Source organism: Mobula hypostoma, chromosome 19 (assembly GCF_963921235.1).
Source record: "Mobula hypostoma chromosome 19, sMobHyp1.1, whole genome shotgun sequence".
Classification (NCBI taxonomy): domain Eukaryota; kingdom Metazoa; phylum Chordata; class Chondrichthyes; order Myliobatiformes; family Myliobatidae; genus Mobula; species Mobula hypostoma.
In genome coordinates, this window is record NC_086115.1 from 47,780,813 (window position 1) to 47,806,616 (window position 25,804).

A 25,804-nucleotide genomic window follows, 5' to 3' on the forward strand; every position below is an offset into this window, starting at 1 on the left:
TAATCGACCTGGACCATGGCCGTCCATACTCCTCCGTCCATGTACTTATACAAATTTCACTTAAATACATGGAAAAACTATTAATGGCTGCTGGAAAATTATGAATTCAGTGAAAGGCACAGCTTGTTTTCCCAGAACAATATGCTATTGATTGGCATATTCCAAGGTACAGGAATATGCTGAGGGTTGCACTGAAGCTTGTTGCAGTTTCCAAGTGCCTTTTAAATATTGCTAATGTATCTGCCTCACACACTTTCTTTGGCATTTCATTCCACATAGTCAGCAGCCTCTGAGTGAAAAAAAGTTGCCAAAATGCTCCTATTTTTAATTTCTCCCTTCACACTTAAACATATGCCCTCAAGTTCGTGATTCCCCAACATTGGGAAAAAGACTACATTTACTCAATCTATCCCCCTCATGATTTTATACATGTCTATAAGATTACCTCACATTCTCATACCCTACCATCCACAAAGTCCTACCTGCTCAATCTCTCTCTGTAACTTAGTCATTGAGTCATGATAACATCCTCAAAAATCCAGGAAAGAATTCAGAATCTACTGTACTCCTCCAGTCAATGGGGCAGATGTATAGAGCTCCAAAAGCTCTCAGTCCTTGCTACAGAATCCTCTGAGATCATCCTTGGATGGAGCCATGCTTTATGGAGGGGCCGCTATGCTTTGCAGAGGGTACACTATGTTTTAAGGAGGAATGCTACGTTTTGTGGAAGAGAGCTGTAGCCTTAAATAAAACAATGGATCAGTAATATCCTCACAGCATAAAATACAAAGGAACCAAAAAATACTTTTATACCGAGTTTTTCAACTTGAAATGCTCCTTTTGGTTCTACTGATCTGCACCACCCATCTCTCAGAACACTTACCCTTTAATCATAAATCGTTTAGTCACAGTCTATACAAAACAAGGAACTTTGCAGGTAAAAAAAAAAGTGGGTCCTGAGTGAGTACTCAAGGCCATTTGGAAAACGCCAATCAAAGGTTTCAAAGAAACACCAAGACCTTGCTTAGTTTTTGGCAAAAAAGGCCCTTTTTATTGAATCTTCAAATATTGCAATACGCCATGCCACCTTTCTCTGGGAAGAGATGTAGGGGTTTTGGTTTGAGCTTCATTTCCAGTAACCACGTATCACAGGATGCTTGCTCTAAAGGCTATGTATGGACACGGGAGATGAACATCACCTACTGCTGGAAAACCGTTAATTCAGTAAAAGATGCTATCTAGTCTGCCCTGAATGCAATAATGTGCTAAAATGAAGATTAAGCCCCAATATACATCTTTAAATATAAACCACATGCCCAGCATGTAAATAGAACACTGTACGGTAGTGTAATGGGTGACAAATGAAACATACTATTCATAATTGTTCTACATAGTTCACAGACACAGCCATTGCGTTGTTGTGTTCACTTCAACAGATGAAGTCTGACGTAATGACTTCAGCGTAAGGCCACTGCTTTTTGTCTGTTTGTAATGGAAGTAAAGGACTACGACTTATGTTAAGCATAAAAAACGACTCTTGGATGCTTTATTCACAATATCCTACAATAGTGACCCCCTATGCTCTCAGATAATTCCAGAGTTTCTCAAGGACATGTCAACCAACACACTCGCTTTGAAGCTTCTGGAGTTTTGGAAGAGGCACGCTACCATGTGGTTTGCACAGGCAGAAGCCCAGGTCACGCTGCAAGAAATCACCATGGACAATACCAACTTTTACTACATCAATTGATAAACTTGTTGCCAGTGCATCCAAAACCAAAAACTTATCACATGTCTGCACACTTTTCAATTGCTTAAACCCAACATGGGTTGATTATTAAGCCTGCTGAATGCCAGTTCGAGTAGTCTACCACTGACTTTCTCAGCCACCCCATTTCTGCAGAAGGTGTAAAGCACTTGCTGTCAAAAAGTCACCACTATCACAGACTTTTCAATACTAAAGCCCTGCAACAGTTTTTAAGTATCGCGAATTTTTAACACCATTTCATTCCACAAGCTGCTAAACTGATGCTCTCCTTTTATGTTGTCTCTCTAGCGTCAACGACAGCTGTGGACGTGGCTTGAGCTTTCATCATCATCTGGATAGCACAGTTTGGCACCCCATCTGATATTGTTTATAATAGAAACTGTTTTCCATAATTCACAAACATCATCACTGAATTGTCCTGTTCACTTTAAGAGACTGTGTCTGACGTACTGATATCAGCGTAAGGCAACGCTTTTTTTTATCGTTATGGAAGTAAAGGCCTGCAGCTTTTGGTAAGCATGTAAAACGATTCTTGACTGTTTTATTCACAAAATCCTTCAACGCTTACTGTACTCTTAATATTAAAGATCTCAAACAGAATTCAAAGTAAAGGCAAATTGCAACCTACCCAACAACAGCGGAGAACTGTTACTAACTCATTACTGGGTTAGATTGGCCAGTAGATTGAAAATTCTGGTAGTTGAGGAGAGACCAGGACTAGCAGAACTAGTAATATCCCCAACCCTTAAAATAGCTGGATGATACAGCTAAAAACAATTAGCCTTCCATAATTCCCAAGGTTCTCAGCATCTTTCCAGAATCATTAAACCAACATTAATGGATAGAAATTTTAAAACTGATATACAAGAAAGGAGGGAAAAATGGGGAAAACGGTTGCCAACAAACTGCTGAAACCGAAGTATAAGGAGTTTCTGTTTATTGATAACGTACTGATCAACATGCAGAGACAATTATTCTCACTATTCAAAAGTCTTCCTATTAACTCTCCATGCTTCAAAGTCATTAAAGTCAATATGTTTAAATATGTTGTACAGAGTTGGGCTGAGAAGTTGCAGATGAAGTTCAACCCAGAAAAATGTGAAATACGGCCAGGATGACATCTGCGTACAATGCTCCTTTATTTGACATCTTCTGGATAGAGCATGAAACCATATATTTCACTACTTTTATGCCTTTTTTTTTTGTCATGAATGTGATTCTTGAACTGTTGGAGCCTGTGATTTACAGTTGGGAGATTGTTTGGGTGTTTCAATGCTCTGCAGTCTCCAAGGGGATTCTGCGAGACAGAGGCAGCATGTGGGAATCCTGTGGCAAGAAGGCTGTGGGTCGATGTTCGATTCTATTTTACTAATTAAAGCTTCCATTGTTCGCTGATTAAAGCGATAAGGGAAATTGAAATGCATGCGTTTTTATCGTTGGGGGTAATTGCTGTTGCCAGATGGGAGGAGCCTGCCTTTTTATCATTGGTGAGATTGTTCTGCTATGGAAAGCGAGAATGTTGTTCAGGTTTTCTCCATTTTGGATGTGGAGTTGAACGCCGGACTTTTTTTTTGTATGTGTGTCATGGGTGTTTTTTGTATTCTGCCTTTTTACTGCCTTTTTACTCGCTGGTGAGATTGTTCTGCTCCCAATTTTTCACCCAATCTTTCTCGTTCTTTGTGTGCGGGGGGGGGGGTTGGGGGTTGATGTGCCTATTCCGTTGTTGTTCATTTTTTTGTGTGGGGAGGTGGGATTTGGAGGTTGAAGATTGTGCTGCTGTTCTTTTCTTTCTTGGCTTCCTGATTATCTGGAGAAGAAAATTTCAGAGTTATATACTTAGAACCTTTGAAATGATTTCATTTGGAAGGTCAGATTTGAAGGCAGAATACAAGGTTAATGGTGGGATACAGCAATGTGGAGGAACAGAGGGATCTTGGAATTCCCAACCATAGATCCCTTAAAGTTCCCACACAAGTTGATAGGATTGTTAAGAAGACATTGGTCAGCAAATTGAGTTCAGGATCTGTGAAGTAACGTAGCCACTCGATAAAACTCTGGATTGACCACACATGGAATAGTGTGTCAGTTTTCGTCACCTCATTATTACAAGGATGTGGAAGCTTAAGAGAGGATGCAGAAAAGATTAATTAGGATGCTGCCTGGATTAGAGAGCATATCTTATGAAGATAGATTGAGCAATCTAGAGCTTTTCACTTTGGAAGTGAAGGAAGGAGAGAGGTACAAGATGATACAAGGCATAGATTGAGTGCATAGCCAGAGACTTTTTCCCAGCACTGAAATGGTTAGCATAAGTTAGTGTAATTTTAAGGTAATTGGAGGAAAGTATAGAGAGGGAAATTTCTAGTAAATTCTTTACACAGAGTGGTGGGTGTGTGGAACACCTACAAGGTGGTGGTCGAGGCCGTATATTAGGGGTATTTAAGAAACTCTTAGATAGGCATATGGGTGATTGGAAAATGAAGAGCTATGTAAGAGGGAAGACTTCGATTGATCTTAAGAGAACGTTAAAAGGTTGGCACAATATTGCTGGCCAAAGAATCTGTACTATACTGTTCTATATTTTATGTTCTATGTTCCATCTGGTACTAAACCCCTTATGACAGCATTAAATGCCACATTACAGAATATTTTTGACAACACTTCAGACTTGATGACTTTATTTTAAAATCATATTTTGACTTCAGATCTCCTAGCATTCCATATCTTTCCAACCTTACACTCCACTATATTCTCAGCTTAAGTTTTCTAGTGATTTTAACTTATTGCATCCTACCCCATCTTTTCACTTTTCATAGTGGCAGAACATTTTGCCATCAGTATCTTACTCCTTCCAAAGTTCAAAGTATATGTTATCAAAGTACATATACTACAGAGGAGAGGTTAACACCCTGACACAATGGTGTCAAGATAACAACTTCTCCCTCAATGTCCAAAAAACAGAAGAGCTGACTGTGGATTACAGGAGGAATGGAGACGGCCTTGCCCCAGTCAACATCAGTGGGTCTGCAGTTGAGAGGGTGAGTAGGTTCAAGCTTCTCAGTATACACATCACCGAAGATCTCACCTGGATTGTACACATGAGCTGTGTGACAAAACAGCACAACAGCGGCTCTTCCCCCTTAGGTGACTGAAGAAGTTCGGCATGAGCCCCCAAATCCTCAAGACCTTCTACAGGGACACCACTGAGAGCATCCTGACTGGTTATATCATCATCTGGTACAGGAACTGCACCAACCTTGATCACTGGGCACTGCAGAGAGTGGTTTGGACAGCCCAGCACATCTGAGGATGTGAACACCACTCCATCCAGGATATTTACAGCAGCAGGTGTGTAAAGAAGCCCTGGAAGATCATCGGGGACACCAGTCATCCCAGCCATTAACTGCTTCAACTGCTTCTGTCTGGCAAACAGTACCGCAGCATTAAAGCCACGACCAACAGGCTACAGAACAGGTTCTTTGTACAAGCCATTAGACTTATAAATACCTATGTCTGTACACTATGACGGAGTCATAACACAAAGATTTTACTTCCTCACGTTGTGGAACGGATATAAAATTTAAATAAATAAATTCAAATACTGTACGTTGACATATACAACACCGATATTCATTTTCTTGTGGGCAAAGTCAACAAATCTATAGAAAAATTACTATTATCAGAATCAATGAAAGACCGCCCAACTAAGGGGTACAATTAGTGCAGAAGACAACAAACTGCGCAAATGCCAAAAGAGGAAACAGTAATATAAATAAATAGGTAATAATTATTGAGAACATGAAATGAAGAGTCTATAAAAGTAAGTCTAATGGTTTCAAATGTTTCAATGATGGGGCAAGTGAAATTGACTGAAGTTATCCCATTTGGTTTAAGAGCGATGGTTGAGAGGTAACACTGTTCCTGAACCTGGTGGCGTGTCCCAAGGCTTTTGTACCTTCTTCCTGATGGCAGCACCAAGAAAAGAACATAACTTGGGTGATGGAGTTCCATTATGATGGATGCTGCTTTCCTGCAACAGTGTTTCATTTAGATGTGCTCAATGATTGGGAAGGTTTTAGCCGTGACAAGATGAGCATATCCACTATGTATTGTAGGATTTTCCATTCAAATGCATTGGTGTTTCCATACCAGGCTGTGATACAGCCAGTTAATATACTCCCCACTATACATCTATAGAAATACATCTAAGTTTTAGATGTCATGCCGAATCTGCAAACTCCTAAGGAAGTAGAGGGGTTGCCGTGCTTTCTTCAGAATTTCACTTACATGTTGGGCCCAGGATAAGTCCTCCGAAATAATAATACTTAGAAATTAAAAGTTCCTGATCTCCAACCTCTGATCCTCCGATGAAATACTCTCTTGAAGTTTCTCTATCCCTTTTCCTTATTAAAGATATATTGTTACAAATAACGATTCTAAATTGGAACATCAACCAATTTTTACACCTACTGATGCTAATATCATAATCGAGGTTTAGTAACGTAATTACAAAATACCGCATAAATTGTTAATCTGCATTATTCTACTTCATGATGAAGGATACTGGCTTTAAATGTTGACTGCTTATTAACTTCCGTAGGTGCTGCCTGACCTCCAGCACTTTCTGTGTTATTCTACTTCATTATGTCTTCTGCAAATAAAGAAGAAATGTGTCTTCTTATTCTTTTCAATTTCAAATAATCTTGCAGCTAAATCTTGCCCCAGTGAACTTCACTCTTCAAGTTTGCTCACTCTACATATTATATCTCCTAATCAATACCACCTTCTTCTCCTTCCTACTGCCATACTTACCTCGGCAAAGCATTAGTGCTTCTTCAAAACAAACATTACTTGTTAGGTCACATATTTTTGTCTGTGCTTGTGAGCTTCTGCTCTAAAACACTGAAGAATTATTTTTTAAGCAGGACAAAAACTTGATTTGGCAAATTGTTAAGGCTGTGTGTAGATGACTGGGAAAAGCATCATTATACTTTTGAGGCATTAAACCAGTAACTTTCATGCTTTACAATACCTCCTTCAATGGAAAAGTTCTGAATAAATCAGTTTCCTGAAATTTTCTGATTTCTAAACTTCCCTTCAATTGCACGATAAAATTTTAAAAGATCATATTTTCATTTGTATTATAGCATTTATCAACTCCCAGCAACCGCAAACATTTTACTTGATGTGAAGCTGAAGTAAATTATGTATATTGGTTAAAAATGCGAAGCATCTGGAAGGAATTTGCATCCAGAAATCTGTAATAACCCTGCAGAACACAAAGTCCATTTAGACTCATTCAGTACAACATTCTGATAAAAATGTCTCCTACAGCCCTTTAACAACCCTCATAAACTCTTCTGTTACATGTCAGAGCCTTCTTGAGCATGTCACCTAAGGAAGTTTTATAACTCACCGCGTACATTAAGGCCTTCAGGAAGACAATCAATAAAACCTTACAGACATAAATCATCACTAACAATGACAAGTTTAAATGATTTTTGAACATAAACACAAAATGTCTATTCATGGGACTGCAAGTCACTTTGATGTATCTATCAAATTATATCGTGATTAACCACAAAAATTACATTCACACAACGGATGTAAATTACAAACAACAGTAACACATGACTGCCAGTCCTGAAGAACAGTCACAGGCTGAAACGTTGACTGTTTACTCTTTTCCATAGATACTACCTGACCTGCTAAGTTCCTCCAGCATTTTGTGTGTGTTGATTTAATTCTACTAAACTCTAATAAATTCATTGAGAAAAAATAATTTCTGCTTCAATTCACACTTATTCCTCCAAGAGGACCTTGTTGTGGTTTGGAGGCTTGTCTGCCTTAGTGACCCAGAATCAGGGCCTTATGCTTTAGCTTTTGGTAGGATCACCGACGGCAAGCACCTCAAAGGGTAGAGGCCAGACAAAATGTTGCTCACTGTTTCTCCAGTTTCGGGGGTTCAGTCTAGAGCTAACAACCCTGACTAGTTAAACAAAATTGCTACAGAAACAGCAGTAAAGACTCCTTCTACGTCTGTGTGCAATGGTATTCCTGAGTCTTCACCCAGGACTTGCATGGCTGACAGTAGTGAAAATCAAGTGAAGCCACTGACACGATGAAGCCTGAACACTGAGAGACAGATGGAAGACCTAAATTGCTGCCCTAAATGCCAGCAGGCATAACGGGCAGTAAGTAAAATAGTCACACAAATTAAACTAATAGATTCTGATTAAATATAACATGAATATTCCATGAGCTGATGTGTAATTAAAAAGTCACTTGAAAAAAAATTAACCTGGGCTAAAAGGGGTCATATAAGAAAGTTGTCCAGCGCAACATGCAAAATTTAGTTCCACATATATATAATAACAAAGGACAGATACTAACTAGCAGCAATTCAAATGAAATGCATCTGCAATTTCTACAAGTTATGATCCCCAATAAGGAAAAAATCTCCAGAGTCGCATTACAAGTCTAAGAGCAGTGACCTATTTAATGTCATTGAAGATGCAGCAATATGAAAAGAATTGCTTTTAGCTCACCAACTAATGATCCTAGTGCTCCCAACTGACTAAACTGATGAACGACTCCCAATAGTTCACACTGTATGCGTCAACTGATGCAGACAGCAGTCTTTCCACAATTAAAGCTGCTAACTCTCAAGATGCACAGCTCTCACACGACCCCTAGCTTTGTTTTTATCTCAATGCAAATAAGACATATGAGTTTGTAATTTTGCTTAAAACAAAACTTAAATGTAGCTTCACATATAAAAAGCCTTTTAAAGAAATCTTTATAACAGTACTATTTTGAATAAGACTGTCCTGCCACTAAATTACAGGGCAAAGCAATAATTAATAAAATACCCATGAAGCTATGGTTAAACTGATAGTATGCAATAACTCTTGATGGTCTAACAAATCACAAATCAAAAGAATAGAAAAATGTTAACTGAAAAGATAATATTATAGCTTACTGAAAATTTGTATTATTACAATTTGTCCATTACAATTGAGTGGCCTGCATGTCAGATTCAACAAGTTCCTCATCAAAATTCAGTTATATTAGGAAAGGGGTTAAAAAGCAGTAATATTCTAAATCTCCTTAGTGGGGAGCCAGCAGCCTGCAATACTTCCAGAATTGATTGTTTTCTCTCAAATGTCAGCATGGAACATGTGGGCAGAAAACATCCAATTAAAAAAAACTGCAGCAAAATATCATTTTTCAGTTTCACTTCAAGAAGCCTGGAATCAGTTTGTGTAAAAGCTTGCTGGCATGTATCCACTATAGAAACATCTTCAGCCAAAATGATAAGGAGGCGAGGTCTTGCTTTGCATGCACAGCTTGCCAGTAGCAGCTGATAGGAATTGGTCTTCCCCAGCAGCCTGGAGAGCTTGTATACGGCAATCTCAGTAACAGGAAATTTCATAAGTGTGTGGCTGCCTCTAGCGAATGCACCGTTGGTCACAGCTGGCTAGATGTCTCAGTATTATAAAGGGAAAGGTGCCGGCTAAATGCTATGGAGCGGAGGGAACTTTAAGCAATAGCTTAAAATGCAGCCTGGAAAGTAAACTGATACTTCATATTTCACAGTACTGGATTATTACAGAGAATCTACGTACACATGGATATCCACAACAGAAGCAGTGCACAGACATCACTCTTTCATTTCTAATTTACCTAAAGGTAAGCAATCATTTAGAGTCTAGTTGGAAAATTAACTTAAATTAATTCTATCGTATCCAATTTAAAAATGCAGTTCATGAACATATATACCAATTAACAGAAATACAAATATTTAAGGTTATCTTGAATGAAAATTATGATATGCAAATACTTTGACTGCAACCTAAGTTACTTTTAGATGTAAGATATCCGGATTGTTTTTGACTAATGTAGAAACCAGACTGTTATACAAATATCCAACTCAAATGAGTTTCTTCACCTGAATGCAGTGGCTTGCCTATCATCTAATAATTTATAAGTGTCTGCTGGACAGAAGTGTAATTTAGAAAAGAGGTGAGCACAATATCATTTGTGATTCAATGTCCAATGAGATCCAATGGTTCATGTAGAGAAGCAAAAAATAAAAAATAACAATTTGTAATAACTGGAACAATCAACATACTAATTGGGGACCATGTTTTTGGTTGTGTGCACGTTAACCCGGAAATTCCCTATAAAGATGCAGCAAACCAGCGCTTCTCTGCTACTGAAAAGATGAATAATTTCCATTGCCTTTAAACCCTTCCTAAAAATGTTTCTTCACAGGAACTTCATCAAAATAAAAGTATTCTTCTATAATAATGCAGAAATTTTAGAAAGAATTCCATAATGTCAATGCTCTAGTGTGTAACAAACGGTTGGGCTGAAAAGAACAGCAGTCCATATTACCATTTGGTTTCATATCACTGCTTGGCTGCAAGGAAAGAATTACTTCACTTTAACCCCTTCAGTTCCTTATTAAAGGTTATTTTACCCACTAACATTAGTATTATTTAAGATATACTTCATGAGGTTTGTAAGTGAGGCTTAAGGAAACAATTGTTTCTTCTGTTTAAACAGTAATGATTTGAGATCATCCTCTGCTTACTGCAAGAAGTCTTGCAATCTAGCTGAGGTGAATTATCTTTCTTTAAAAGCAACTAGTGCAGTCATTTATAGACATTTTTTTTTACACATGTGATTTATTTGAACTTATTTCTTGGAAATAAATTAGAAGATTAATTACCAGAGTTAGATTTTATGGAAAAAATGATCACAACAGAAACAGATCAATGGGACTTAACAAATGATGGTTAACAACATGCTTCACCTGTTAAGAATTATTTCAGAATTGTTAAGCAAGTGTCAATTAAACAATGAACTAATAATTCACTTATAATTTTCCTACACCAACAAATAGAGAACAAAATTAACCTTAATATTTAAGAGCAAACTGATAAGGATCAACTATTTCAGTTTAAGCAAATCATAGCTATTTGAAAGCTTTAAGAACAAAATATTAAGTATTTACTTTCTGTAAGCAATAGTCCGTTAATCTCCTCACTTATATTTTAGCACCCTAAATGTAAACATAAAAAGTAAGCCTTTATTTTGTAATCACTCTAATTATTATGAAGTAAAATTCACTAAGTATTTCTGGGAATGATCTTAATACATTATTTTACAATGAAAAATGCAAATACAATTTTATTTTTTTAATATGAATTCTTTACAGATTCCTGGGTAAATTTAATTACTGTTTTATAGTAATTCATCCATGGTTCAATGTTTTGCAACTAGAATCGATAAATTTCTATAGGAAGAATCTAAGGCCATATAAATACTCTCAAAACAGCTTAATAGCTTTACATGAATATGAGATTTCATAAAAGATTTTGAATAGATACCAGAAATCTATTCCTGCTATAGTTGGGGAATAAAAAACAGCCAGAAACATATCTCTAACCCAAAAGTAACACCATGATGCACAATCTTCTTCGTGTAGAAATCATAACTTGTGTTATTTTAATAGAACTATCCCATTTAATTCAATAGTCATATATAGCTGAACTATCCACACAATCCTCAAAACAGTATATCGTAAACTAGTAAAGCAAAACCAGAGATCAAAACATTAATAAATAATTGCAATTTATCTTGGCTTTGAAGTTTAGTATTCTTTATACATCATTTTATTCATTAGCTAGAAATATTCACAGCATGAATATCTGATGAAAAAATAGCTCAAACCAGAACAGGCAGTTTTCTGTATTTATTTTATTTAGAGAGACAGTGTGCAGTAGACATTTCTGGCCCTTCGAGTCTTGCCACCCTGGCGACCCCCAACAACAGATTTAACTTTAACCTAATCACAGGACAATTTACAAAGACCAATTACCCTACCCAGTGCATCTTTTCCAGAGCACTCTCAAAAAAACCCACATATTCCATGGGGAGGACTTACAGAGACTCCTTACAAAGGACGCCGCAACTGAACTCTGAACTCCGATGCCCCAAGCTGTAATAGAGTCACATTAACCGTTATGCTACTGTGGTGCCCATTAAATCCCACAAAATCTGCAAGGATTATGTATTAGTTTATACAAACCACAATCCCACAAGTAAGTTATTTTACATGTGCACTTTATATCTGTAGAACATCCATTTTTGTATCAATTTCAAAGTCAAGTTTCCTGTTCCTAGTTTCAAGACACTATAATAGCACTTTCCAAAATACTCAAAGTGATTGTTCTGGAATCATGAGGAATTACAGCAATATTTATTCATGTTATTTTCTTAAAATTCATATTTTGGGATCTGGAGATTCTGGCCAGGCCAGTGTTAATTGAGCATTCCCAACTTTCCTTTAGAATATATGCATTGCTAAAGGTGGTGGATGCTTTTGAGAAAGCATCTGCTGAAAATGAGAAGTGCTTTCAAGGCTTTTAACACATGATTACACTCCTCAAATCTATATCTCAAAATACAGAAGAAGGAAACCTAAATGATTGCCTGTGAAATTTTCTCATTCCACTTTTGTTGCTTAATTTATCACTTTATAATGATCAGCTACAATACAGGTAATGACCTGTCAGTCATACTTCGGCTGTTAGTGGTCTTACTCCAGATCAGGGCTAAGGGTTTAAGATACATCCTTTGAAATGTAATCTTTGGTTTTCATGTAGACTGACTTTCCAGTGCATTACTAGGGGAACGTAATTAGTACACGGCATCAACCGAGCCCTACCTGCTGTCTCATTTGGAAACAATTCACAGGAGAGAAGGAAACTTATCCGTGCAGGCCAATATTAATTCGTCAATCCATCTCTGCTCAAAATTATACCATCTTTATCAATTATTACTTGTAGGCTTTTACTGTATATGCATTTATTGCTGCCTTTTCTACCAATTCTGTTACTACACTTCTAACATACTTCATTGGCTATAAAGTGCTTGGAATTACCCAGTGGCTTTAATAAACCAAGTCTTTCATTTTCAAGTTGGATGATGTAAAATGCATATTAAAATAAATAACTACACATTATATAAATAATGTACTGATAACTCCTAAGAGAACTGTGTGAATGTAAACACAAATCTGTTGCAATGGTACACAGTTAACTGGGGTAAAAATAGGAAACTTTTATTCTGGAAGTTGAAATTATTTATTTTTCTATAGTCACCAGTTTAATTTTGAACTATACTAACAAAATAAGCCGGTGACAGTGTAAATTAGATCCTTGCAACATTATCTGATATTTTTAGATTTCTTTTAAATGCAATTTGAATACAAATAACTTGGCAGTAAGTCAAGAGCTATTATTGTTAGAATACTTAAAATAAGTTTGTAATTGGAAAAGAGAAAAAACAAACAGAAATTTTTGACAACTTCTTTGTTTTAACAATAGGATATCTTTGTGTTCAAGTTCCGAAGTTATAATTTAGGATGAGAGCATTCTGAATTGTTGCCCATCCGATGACATCAGTCTTTGGCCTGATCATCTTTCAGGCTGGGTCACAACAGAATCACACTGGACACTGCATTGCTGAGCAAGAAAAAATGCAAATTACCTTTTACAGAAGGTGCCAAGAAATGTGATATCTTAAAAGAAAGCACTGAGATACGAATCATAGCATGTGAAGATTCTTAGTGGATCAAGAAAAAAATATAAATATATACCCCCAGTTTCCACAAATATCAATCCCACAGCACTTTGTTGGGGTGACAAAGTGGCTTCAAAAGTACAAAGACCAATTTATGTCAAGTACTAAGCACCAAGTATATCAAGTATATGTCATTCTGCAATTCTCATTCCATCTATCATAACCTTAAAAGTGCATTAGAATTCTAGGTTAAGGATAGAAAACCTATTTCTGTGCCTTCATTAAGCTCTCACCCAAACTTTCCCAGTATACCTAGAAAGCACAGAATGCCTTCAATCATTTTTAGGATATGATAAAAAAGGGTCCAAGAAGAATACAAGCATCGATGACAATATAATCTCTCTGTACTGAAGTTCTAAATGCATCTAAAATATGAAGATAAAATTCAGTCTATATGTAATCGATTCCTTGATTTGGGAAACATATTTTGGTTAACAAATAAGTCTGCTGGAAAAGCAGTTGCAGTAAGGTTTCAAAGGAAAGAATGGAAAGAATGTTTGTGACAGGAAAGGATTAAAATTTCCATATAAGATTCAGATAAATTATCCTTCCCTTCCTGGCCCCAGTAAACAAATAATATCAACAATCACAAGAGATATTTATTCAAACCTGATGAAGTGCACATTTTTATCTAAAACAGACAACCACAGCATTGCTGTCAAATTGGCAAATTTTAACTTCCTAAGCAGATGAATCGGTTTCATCTGCTGGTTCTTTGAATGATGTATGTTTGTACTTAGATCGTGCATTCATCCAATCAAAGATCATACATTCCTTGTAAGAATTCTATCACTCATTTCCAGTGTTGGTTTCCATTTCAGATATAGACCAACAGCAATGGAACATGTGAAATGAAGCATGATCATGAACAATTGCGTTGTTGTATCCTGAAATACACTCATGAAATAAATGCTCAATCTTTCATTTCAAATAGTTTTCTCTACTCTTAAGTCAAACCAGCCATGATCCAAAGCACTAATAACAGCAGCCCTTTCCTGTTCAATAAAATTATCGATTACAAACTCTACAATTATCATGGAAGTTTAAGCAACAGTGAATTCATAATATGAGAGATTCCAGTGAGGTGACTTACAATGCCAGGTAGTAGGGGCAGAATGGTGAAATGTATTAATTAAAACAAAAATAAAACCTAGAATTAATTGTCAGTTACATGTAAACATTTTGTTCCAAGGTTGAAGAAACTTAGGTGAGAAGACAGATTGCTCTTTGTATGTTTGAAAAACTACTTATTTAAAATGATTACAATGAGAAATAGTTCCCTATAATCTCTAATATTTCTTTCTGTATGCATATATGAGTTAAAGGCAAAGCTTGTATTAGTTGTTCAAACCTATTGAGAAAGTGGCAGGAAGCTATAATTCTTCTGGTGATGGGACTCCAGCAGTGATGTTGGGTAGGGAGTACCAGGATTTGGTCTCAATAGCGATTAAGAAATAGAGATGTATTTCAAAGTCAGTATGGTTTGCAATTTAAAGGAGGATCGCTAGGTAATGGCATTCCACGATCTTCCTCCTACTGTCTCTCTTTGTGGCAGACATTTAAGATTTGGGAGGTGCTGCTGGAATACTGCACCTGTAACTACAATATACTTTGTAAATAATACATACAGTGTCTAAGTATGGACTGAGTACCAATCATGTGAGTCTCTTTGTCCTTTATGGTATTAAAACTTATTGAACATTTTGGGAGTTGCACTCATCCAGTAAAGTGGGCAGAATGCCATTAAGTTCCTTGTGTGGGCTTTCTAAATGAAACAAACTTTGAGGTGTCAGAATATGCAGTCTGTGAACTGTTTTAGTAGTGACCTGATGCATATCGTTGGTTCAGTTAAGTTGCTGGTGGTCACGCCAATGACTTAAGACACCACTCAAAAAAACAGAACTCCTGCAAACATGTCTTGTGCTGCATGCTGCAATGATTTACCTCCAACACCTATATAACCAACTACCTTTGTGCGAAGTACTGCTGCAATAATTGAAATATCACCTCTTTACAGCCCCAGCTTTCATTTTACTAGGGATTCTTATCAGCTCACCTAGTTAAATGCTGCTTTAGCAATCTCACCTGCTCTCTGAAATTCAGCTTACTGGTTCACAATCAGACAAAGGCTGCAATAGTATCTGGAGCTGAATGGTTCTGGTAACATTGAAACATCATCTGTGTGAATGTTCCATTTGATAGACCTGTTAACAACATCTTTGCTGAATGAGAAAAGAGACTGGGCAGTATTGCACCATATTGGATTTGTTCTGCTCTGTGTAGATATGACATAGTGAGCATTTTCTCCACGTTGCATATTGATGCCAGTGTTGAAACTATACTAGAACAATTTGTCTGGAAGTACAGCTAGCTTTTGGAATACAAACTGTTAATACTGTTGCTGAGGCACTGTCTGGCTACACAGCCTTTGCTGTATCTAGGACTCTTAGCTGTTTCTATATATCACATGGAATGAATTGAACTGGTTGTGGAATAGATTTGGAGTCATTGAGCATCAAAATTATCCTTCTGAATCTTCTGATCCCCAATGATCAACCATTCTTTTACAAGGAGCACACTCAACAGTTCTGTTGCAAGTATTTAAAAGTCATTTCACATGCTGAATCACATCTCTGGGTAATCCTAACTGCCAATGCGATAACATGTTTGCAAAGACTGTGATGGAGGCATCTGGCATTATCTGAAAGGGAAGTTCTACATCTTTGTTGCTTTGACTGACTGTTGGACTGACCTCCAAATGTAAGTACCAGTTGAAGCGAGAGGATTCAAAAGGGTGACAAATGCAGGACCGAAGGTGCTGTATTTAAATGCGTATAGCATTCGGAGCAAAGTGGATGAACTTCTGGCGCAATTAGAGATTCGTCGGTATGATATTGTGCCTATCACTGAGTCGTGGCTGAAAGAAGGCCACAGTTGGGAGCTTAACATCAAAGGATACACTTTGTATAAAAAGGACAGGCAGGACGGCATAGGCAGTGGCGTGGCTCTGGTGGTAAGAGATGGAATTACATCTTTAGAAAGAGGTGACACAGGGTCAGAGAATGTTGAATCTCTGTGGGTGGAGTTAAGAAACTGCAAGGGTGAAAAAAAATTATGGGAATCATATATTGACAACCAAGTAGTAGTCAAGATGTGGGGGTGAGATCGCAAAGGGAGCTGGAAAAGGCATGTAAGGAGGGCAATGTCATAACTGTAATGTGGGACTTCAATATGCAAGCGGATTGGGAAAATCAGGTTGGTGTTGGAGCGCAAGAAAGAGAATTTATTGAATGCCTACGAGATGGCTTTTTAGGGCGGCTTGTGGTTTTGCCTTCTTGGGGAAAGGCCATCTTACATTGGGTGTTGTTTAATAACCCAGATCTTATTTGGGAAATAAATGTAAAAGAACCCTTAGGAAGCAGTAATCATAATCTGATTGAATTCACACTGCAAATTGAGAGGGAGAAGCACAAGTCGCATGTATCAGTATCATAATGGAATAAAGGGAATTACAGAGGCACAAGAAAGGAGCTTGCCCAGGTGGATTGGAGGCGGATACTGGCGAGGATGACGGCAGTACAGAGATGGCTGAAATTTCTGGGAATAGTTCACAAGGCATAGGATAGATATATCCCACAGAACAAAAAAGTTCTCAAATGGCAGGGGTAGGTAACCATGGCTGACAAGTTAAGGACTGCATATAAGCCAATAAAAGGGCATATGAGGTAGCAAAACTGAGTGGGATGTTGGATAATTGGGAAACTTTTAAAATCCAACCAAAGGCAACTAAAAAAGCCATAAGAAGGGGAGAGATGAAAAAAAGAGGGCAAACTAGCCAATAATATAAGGCAAGTTGCTAAGAGTTTTATCAGTTATATAAAGAGTAAAAGGGAGGTGATCATTGATATTGAACCACTGGAAAATGATGCTGGTGAGGTAGTAATGGGGGACAAAGAAATGGCAGATAAACTTAATGGGCATTTTGCATCAGACTTCACTGCAGAAGACACTAGCAGTGCGCCAGAAGTTCCTGAGGGTCAGGGAGCAGGAGCTAGTGCCATCGTAATGCTAGGCAAACTCAAAGGTCTTAAGGTGGATAAGTCACCTGGAGCAGGTGGACTACATTTCGTGTCTAGAGAGAGGTTGCTGAGGAGATAACAGATCCATTGGTCATGATCTTTCAAGAATCTCTTGATTCTGGCATGATCCCAGAGGACTGGAAGATGGCAAATGTCATCACACTCTTTATGAAGGGAGGAAAGCAAAAGAAAGCAAATTATAGGCCAGTTAGCCTAACCTCAGCGGTTGGGAAAGTGTTGGAGTCTATTAAGGATGAGATTTTGGGGTACTTGAAAACTAATGATAAAATAAGTCAAAGTCAGCATGGTTTCTGTAAAGGGAAATCTTGTCTGACAAATCTGTTAGACCTCTTCGAGGAAGTAACAAGCAGAGTGGACAAAACAGAGGCAGTGGATGTCATTTACTTGGATTTTCAGAAGGTATTTGATAAGGCAGCTTAACAAGGTAAAATCCTATGGTATTACCGGGGAGATACTGGCATGGATAAAGAAATGGCTGACAGGCAGGAGGCAACGAGTGGGAATAAAGCGGTTCTTTTCTGGTTTGCTTCCAGTAACTAGTGATGTTCCTCAGGAGTCAGTATTGGGACCGCTACTTTACACATTGTTTGTCAATGATTTGGATAATGGAATTGATGGATTTGTCACAAAGTTTATAGATGTTATGAAGATAGGTGGAAAGATAGGTAGTCCAGAGGAAGCAAAGTAATTACAGCAAGACTTAGACAAATTGGAAGAATGGGCAAAAAGCGGCAGATGGAATACAGTGTTGGGAAATGTATGATAATGCGTTTTGGCAAAAGGAAAAAAAGTGCAGACGATTATCTAAATGGGGAGAAGGTTCAAACATCAGAGGTGCAGAGGAAATTAGGGGTCCTCGTGCAAGACTCCTAGGTTAATTTACAGTTTGAGTCTGTGGTAAAGGAAAGTGCAAAGTTGGTATTTATTTCAAGGGGAATAGAATATAAAAGCAGGGAGATAATGCTAAGGCTTCATAAGACACTTGGGAGTACTGTCAACAGTTCTGAGCCCTATATCTCAGAAAGGATATGTTGCCATTGGAGAGTCTAGAGAAGGTTCACTAGGGTGATTCCAGGAATGAAGGTTTACACATGAGGAGCATTTGGCAGCTTTGGGCCTGTACTCACTGGAATTTAGAAGAATGCAAGGGACATCATTGAAACATACTGAATGTTGAAAGGACTAGATAGGGTAGATGTGGAGAGCATGTTTCCTACTGGTGGGGGTATCAAGAACTAGAGGGCACAAACTCAAAACTGACTATTTAGAATGGAGGTAAGGAGGAAATATTTTAGCCAGAGAGTGGTGAATTTGTGAAATGCTCTGTCACAGACTGTGGTGGAGGCCAAGTCTGTGGGTATATTTAAGGCGAAAGTTAATAGTTTCCTGATCTGTCAGGGCATCAAAGGATATGGCGAGAAGGCAGGTGTATTGGTTTGAGTAGGATCCAGGATCAGCCAGGAAGAAATGGCAGAGCAGACTCGATACGCTGAATGGCCTAATTCTGCTCCAATGTCTTATGGTTTTCTCAAAATCGACATGGCTGGGTAGTCTGGAGTTATTCTTATTCTGTTTAAACATGACAGAATTAAGCTGTGGATTTGAAATCAGACACAAGCCATTCTGGATAAAGTGGCAAATTTCCTCAATTGAAGAATTAATGAAACAGATGGGTTTTATGGTAATTATTAAAGGCCACTATTTTTTATAAATGATAATTAAACTCATGGCTCCGTGTTGTTTGAAAAGGCTTTTGCATGGCTAGTCTCATAACATAACCACTATACTACAATTCCTTCTAATATATTACTATCTCGAATACTTGTCTATGTTTGCAACTTACACAATTTTGCATTTATATAAAATGCATAATGATATCAATTTAATAGAAATGATTCTTTCAGGACTTACTATAATAAATCTGGACACAGTTTAAGTTTTGCTTTGAAATGTTGTTTTCATTTGTAGGTAAAACATGGTGAGTAAGGAACCAAGTAAATGCCAACTCACAGAAAAGGAGAATGAAACTGAGCAAACAACTTCACCAGCACTGGAGATGAAATATGCTCAAGATCCAAATAGACATATTAAAAAAAGGAATAAAGCATTACAGGTGAGATTTAAAGATATCCGTGAAGCTCAGAATGAACAGGAGAAGAGACTTGCTGCAACACAGCAAATGGACAAAAAAACAATGAAATCTATTTCTTGTAAGGCAGCTTATCGCAAATACATGACAGTGCCTGCACGAAGGTCAATTCCAAATGTTACCAGAAGCACAGGTGTGCAGACATCTCCTGACCTCAAAAAGCGCTATCAGACATTTCCTTTGGAAAGGAAGAAAGTAAATATCATTAAAATTGCTCCCACTTTAGAAACGTTCAGGCAACAAAACAATAGTTTCGCTGTTGAAATTAAAGATAACCTCAATAATGACTTGGGAGCACGTAATACAAGCAGTTCAAAGAGAAGCAGCCAGAAGAATCAACACACCAGTGTACATACTAATAACTTCAACAAACTGAATGAACAAGGTGGCAGCATGCGACTGGATACTCCCAGTAACAAAGTTCACGAAATGCACAATTGTACTGAAGACTCAACTGAACAAAATTACCAACAGTGCAATATGACAATGTATGATAAGGCATCTTCAAGAAATCAGAACTTTAATCAAACTGAATTGCAACTAGCTGATCTCACTTCCTTCCATTTAACAGACAGCATCTGTGAACTTACTCAGACTGATCCCTCAAACTCCTTACAAAAACTGGCTACATGGGAAGTGCCTAAAAGAACTTTGTCCCCAGCCAGCCACCAACCTCAATCAGTGAATGGACAACTCTGTTCACTACAGTCTCCTCAAAGAGAAGAGTTCTCTGAATCAACTGTAACAAATATTGCACCTAGAGATGAAGATCAGTCTAATCAAACAACAGTATCTGTACTGGAGTCACATCAACAAATTGTACCTCTTACAGAAGCTGTGGATCTGAAAGCTCAGCTACAAATAATGGAAAACCTGATTAGTTCCAGTCAGGAAACTATTAAGGTGTTGCTTGGGGTTATTCAAGAATTAGAAAAAGGCGAAGCCCTCAGAGAAGGGTAAGACTACACAACATAATTTATATATGTTTGCATAGAAATGAATGTTCCAATAATAGAATATATAGATCTATTATATAGTTATGCAGAAACAAAGAACCAGTTTCAAAAATATTAATGAATGCATACTGCATAATACAGATTTCACTGATATGCAAAATATGAGATTGACAATGCAATCCAAAAATCCTAAAGCTTGAACTGACAAGTAACGTAAACAGCAATTTTCCACCTCCGAGCAAGAATGAGGGGATGTAATGTACAGCCAGTGGACTGAAGTTGTACAGCCAACTATGCGGCATTATATAGCAAATTAATTATTACACAGGCTTAAATGCATATGGGATTCTGATGTCATAGTAGTGAATAATAATAAGAAAGTGTCCATATATTCATAATATCCAGGTTCAAAGTAAATTTATCAAAGTACATATATGTCACCATACACAACCCTGAGATCCATTTTCTTGTGGGCATACTCAATCCAATAACCATAATAGAATCAATAAAATACTGCACCAACAGGTTCCCAAACATGTGCAAAAATAGAAAGAAAAAAAAACATAATAATAGATAGATAGTTAACTAAATAAACAAACGAACAAGCATGCAAGCAATAAATATAGAGAACATAAGATCAAGAGTAATTGAAAGTGAAGAGTAGGTTGCAGGACAAGCTCAGTGATGGGCAATTGATGTTGAGTGAAGTTATTCCCTTTGATTCAAGAGGCTGATGATTGAAGGGTAATAGCTGTTCCTGAATTTGGTGGTGTGAGTCCTGAGGCTCCTGTACCTTCTCCTGATAGATACTGGATATGGTAGCTGTGTGTGATGGGAATTCAGTAGGTGATGTGTGCAATTGTAGCTCATTATTGCAGAACATTAGATTTGCACTCCATTTGTGCATACGGGAAGTGGAACAAAGTGATTACTTGAGGAATGATTGCATCTCCAAACTTGAAAGTCAGTACTTGACACATCACAATACAACAGCATGTTAGTTATATTCAACCATTTTATTTTCCAAAATTAAGGAAAATCTGTGTTAGAATACTGGAGAAAATAATTACTGGCAATTGTGTTTTACATTCTGTGTAATTAATGCTATTTCCATTTGCAACTAACTCTTAACAAAAACACTGGAGTCTTGTTCTCCCTCTCAACCAGAGAAATGCAGACCACTGATTTCCAAAACCATGAATTCTGTACCTTCCAGTTCTGATGTTTCATGCAATCACAGTTTCAGTTTGATGCAGCTAGCATTTTATGTTATTTTTACTCAAACAAACCACATTCAACATACCTATCCATGAATTCACCTCTACCATTTCATGTTTTTCAAGTCCTGGCATGAAGTCTATGGAATTAAGGGAAACAAGTAGTGAGATCATGGAAACTGTACAGATCGAAAAGGAGGAGATCCTTGCTGTCTTGAGGAAAATTAAAGTGGATAAATCCCCGGGACTTGACAGGGTGTTCCCTCGGACCTTGAAGGAGACTAGTGTTGAAATTTCAGGGGCTCTGGCAGAAATATTTAAAATGTCGCTGTCTACAGGTGAGGTGCCGGAGGATTGGAGAGTGGCTCATGTTGTTCCGTTGTTAAAAAAAGGATCGAAAAGTAATCCGGGAAATTATAGGCCAGTAAATTTAACGTAGGTAGTAGGTAAGTTATTGGAGGAAGTACTAAGAGACAGAATCTACAAACATTTGGAAAGACAGGGACTTATTAGGGAGAGTCAGAATGGCTTTATGCGTGGTAGGTCATGTTTGACCAATCTATTGGAGTTTTTCGAGGAGGTTACCAGGAAAGTGGATGAAGGGATGGCAGTGGATATTGTCTACATGAACTTCAGTAAGGCCTTTGACAAGGTCCCACATGGGAGGTTAGTTAGGAAAATTCAGTCGCTAGGTATACATGGAGAGGTGGTAAATTGGATTAGACATTGGCTCAATGGAAGAAGCCAAAGAGTGGTAGTAGAGAATTGCTTCTCCGAGTGGAGGCCTGTGACTAGTGGTCTGCCACAGGGATCAGTGCTGGGTCCATTGTTATTTGTCATCTATATCAATGATCTGGATGATAATGTGGTAAATTGGATCAGCAAATTTGCTGATGATACAAAGATTGGAGGTGCAGTAGACAGTGAGGAAGGTTTTCAGAGCCTGCAGAGTGACTTGGACCAGCTGGAAAAATGGGCTGAAAAATGGCAGATGGAGTTTAATACAGACAAGTGTGAGGTATTGCATGTTGGAAGGACAAACCAAGATAGAACATACAGGGTTAATGGTAAGGCACTGAGAAGTGCAGTGGAACAGAGGGATCTGGAAATATAGATACAAAATTCCCTAAAAGTGACGTTACAGGTAGATAGGGTCGTAAAGAGAGCTTTTGGTACATTGGCCTTTATTAATCAAAGTACTGAGTATAAGAGCTGAAATGTTATGATGAGGTTGTATAAGGCAATGGCGAGGCCGAATCTGGAGTATTGTGTTCAGTTTTGGTCACCAAATTACAGGAAGGATATAAATAAGGTTGAAAGAGTGCAGAGAAGGTTTACAAGGATGTTGCCGGGACTTGAGAAACTCAGTTACAGAGAAAGGTTGAATAGGTTAGGACTTTATTCCCTGGAGCGTAAAAGAATGAGGGGAGATTTGATAGAGGTATATAAAATTATGATGGGTATTGATAGAGTGAATGCAAGCAGGCTTTTTCCACTGAGGCAAGGGGAGAAAAAAACCAGAGGACATGGGTTAAGGATGAGGGGGGAAAAGTTTAAAGGGAACATTAGGGGGGGGCTTCTTCACACAGAGAGTGGTGGGAGTATTGAATGAGCTGCCAGACGAGGTGGTAAATGCAGCTTCTTTTTTTAACATTTAAGAATAAATTGGACAGATACATGGATGAGAGGTGCATGGAGGGATATGGTCCGTGTGCAGGTCAGTGGGACTAGGCAGAAAATGGTTCGGCACAGCCAAGAAGGGCCAAAAGGCCTGTTTCTGTGCTGTAGTTTCTATGGTTTCTATGGTTTTTCTATGGTTCCTTCACAAGCATTCTTTCTTATAAACACAATGGAAAGTTCCTCACTTATAAAATAGCCCTCAAAATGAGGCCTGTAACCCGGATTCAAGAAAAACAAAAACTAAAATATGGAACAATTAAAGTAAAAGCAACTCTACTAAAACAAAATATATAAAAAGAAAATTTCAACAGGACAGGCAGGATCTGTGAAAAGAGGAACAGAGTTCATGCTGCAATTTGTCAGAACCAAAAGCAAGTTATACATGCCAGAGACTCTACTGATTCTATCATAGTCATAGTCATAGTCATAATCATACTTTATTGATCCCGAGGGAAATTTGGTTTTGTTACAATTGCATCCACCAAGAACAGAGTATAAATATAGCAATATAAAACCATAAATAATTAAATAGCAATATGTAAATTATGCCAGGAAATAAGTCCAGGACCAGCCTATTGGCTCAGGGTGTCTGGCCCTCCAAGGGAGGAGTTGTAAAGTTTGATGGCCACAGGCAGGAATGACTTCCTATGGTACTCATTGTTGCATCTCGGTGGAATGAGTCTCTGGCTGTATGTACTCCTGTGCCCAACCAGTACATTATGTAGTGGATGGGAGACATTGTCCAAGATGGCATGCACCTTGGACAGCATCGTATTTTCAGACATGATTGCTCATCTGCAATTTACTGATCCACAGTCCTGGAGCTAATCAAAGGAGAGTGTTGCAGAGCTTATGTGCCATGCCATAATTAGGTCTAAAACAGGCCTGCCCACAAAACTCCTGAAATAAACTTCTTATGGCCAACCAAGTCATGCCTACAATATTGATGTCTATCAAATTGTCTGTGGTATGTTTCTGAACTTTCTTGCAGTTAGATACATTCAAAAATAAAAATATAATCAGGGAAATGCAAAACATGAGAATATTAAAAGATAGCATTTACTGAAACTACTTAATCAGACCTATAATATTCACTGATAACAGAAATGTAAGTACTACATTGCATGCTTGCAACCTCGGTTCAACCTTCAGTATATTACTAACATACTACGTGGCTTTTGTTTTAAATTACAAGTTGTTCCATGCAAGATCAAGGCTCTGGTATCAACTTGAGAATAGGGGGGAAGCTGACTTGATAGTGGGGAGCATGAAGAGGTGCCTTCCTCCGCCAAATTAACAGCAAAAGATGAACACTTTGATCACTATTTCAGTTACGGTCAACAAAACGAAAAGGCAGAAAATTTTTAAAAATCATCTCTGTAATGTATCTGGCTAGTTCAGTTGCAGGCCATACAACTGTAATATAAACTCAATATTTACCTTCCCCCATTGGCAAGACCTCACTCTCCAAGTTATTCATACATCTACACATTTCTTCAAACCCTCAGTCAATTTACATTTTCTTCTCTATGATTCTCCTTAAGAACTACTCCTCAGATCAAGATTGGTTGCCTGATCTCTTAGAAAAAGATTTTTTTGTGGCATGAACATTACTTTCATTTCCCATAGCTGATGGTGAGTTACCTTGTAAACAAAGCTCCTCTCCTTCTGGTAAAAGTATTCCCACAATGCTGTTTGGTGGCATTAATGTCCAGCAATGATTAAAGAACAAAAGATTTCCAAATCAGTGTTACGTCAAACATGGATAGGAACCTATACTTGGTGGTACTCTCATGTATGGAGGTTCCAGTTTTTGAAGGGAATCTAGACAAGGAATGAATATTCCATGGTGCAAAAGGAATGAATATTTAGGATAGTGAATATGATTCCATCTAGTCCAATTGCTTTGTCCCACATCAAGTTTCTCAATATTATTAAAATACATTCATCCAAATAAGGAGCCAATATTCCACAATGCATTTAACTTGTGCCTTATAGATAATGAGTGGCTTTCAGAAGTTAAGTAATGAGTCACTCTTTGCAGCACGCCCAGCTTTTGACATGCTCTTGCAGCTGTAATAAGTGGATTGTCCAGTTGAATTTCTGGTCACTTGTGACACTCAGCATTTTGCTAGCAGAGGTGGGGGCTGGGGGGAGTGAACTCATTAGTGCTTATGTCAATGAATGTAAAGGATACACATCCAGTTTTCAGTTGCCAGATCTGCTGTAATTATATTATCATATAATTCTAATGGCATACAACACCGAGGGAAGTGTTC

At 37.8% G+C, this 25,804-nt stretch overlaps 2 protein-coding genes across 5 annotated transcripts in view; one reads left to right on the top strand and one right to left on the bottom strand.

The window, feature by feature from the left end:
* dock1 (dedicator of cytokinesis 1) overlaps window positions 1-25,804 on the bottom strand; it is a 575,517-nt gene that overhangs the window by 267,920 nt on the left and 281,793 nt on the right. The window lies entirely within an intron of this gene.
* LOC134359016 (inhibitory synaptic factor 2A) overlaps window positions 9,051-25,804 on the top strand; it is a 53,615-nt gene continuing 36,861 nt past the window's right edge. For both annotated transcript variants that reach the window (XM_063071823.1, XM_063071824.1), the window contains exons 1-2: window positions 9,051-9,460; window positions 19,492-20,628. In XM_063071823.1, coding sequence (XP_062927893.1) covers window positions 19,499-20,628 — 1,130 coding nt within the window. In that variant the 5' untranslated portion in view covers window positions 9,051-9,460; window positions 19,492-19,498. The remainder of the gene's footprint in view (window positions 9,461-19,491; window positions 20,629-25,804) is intronic.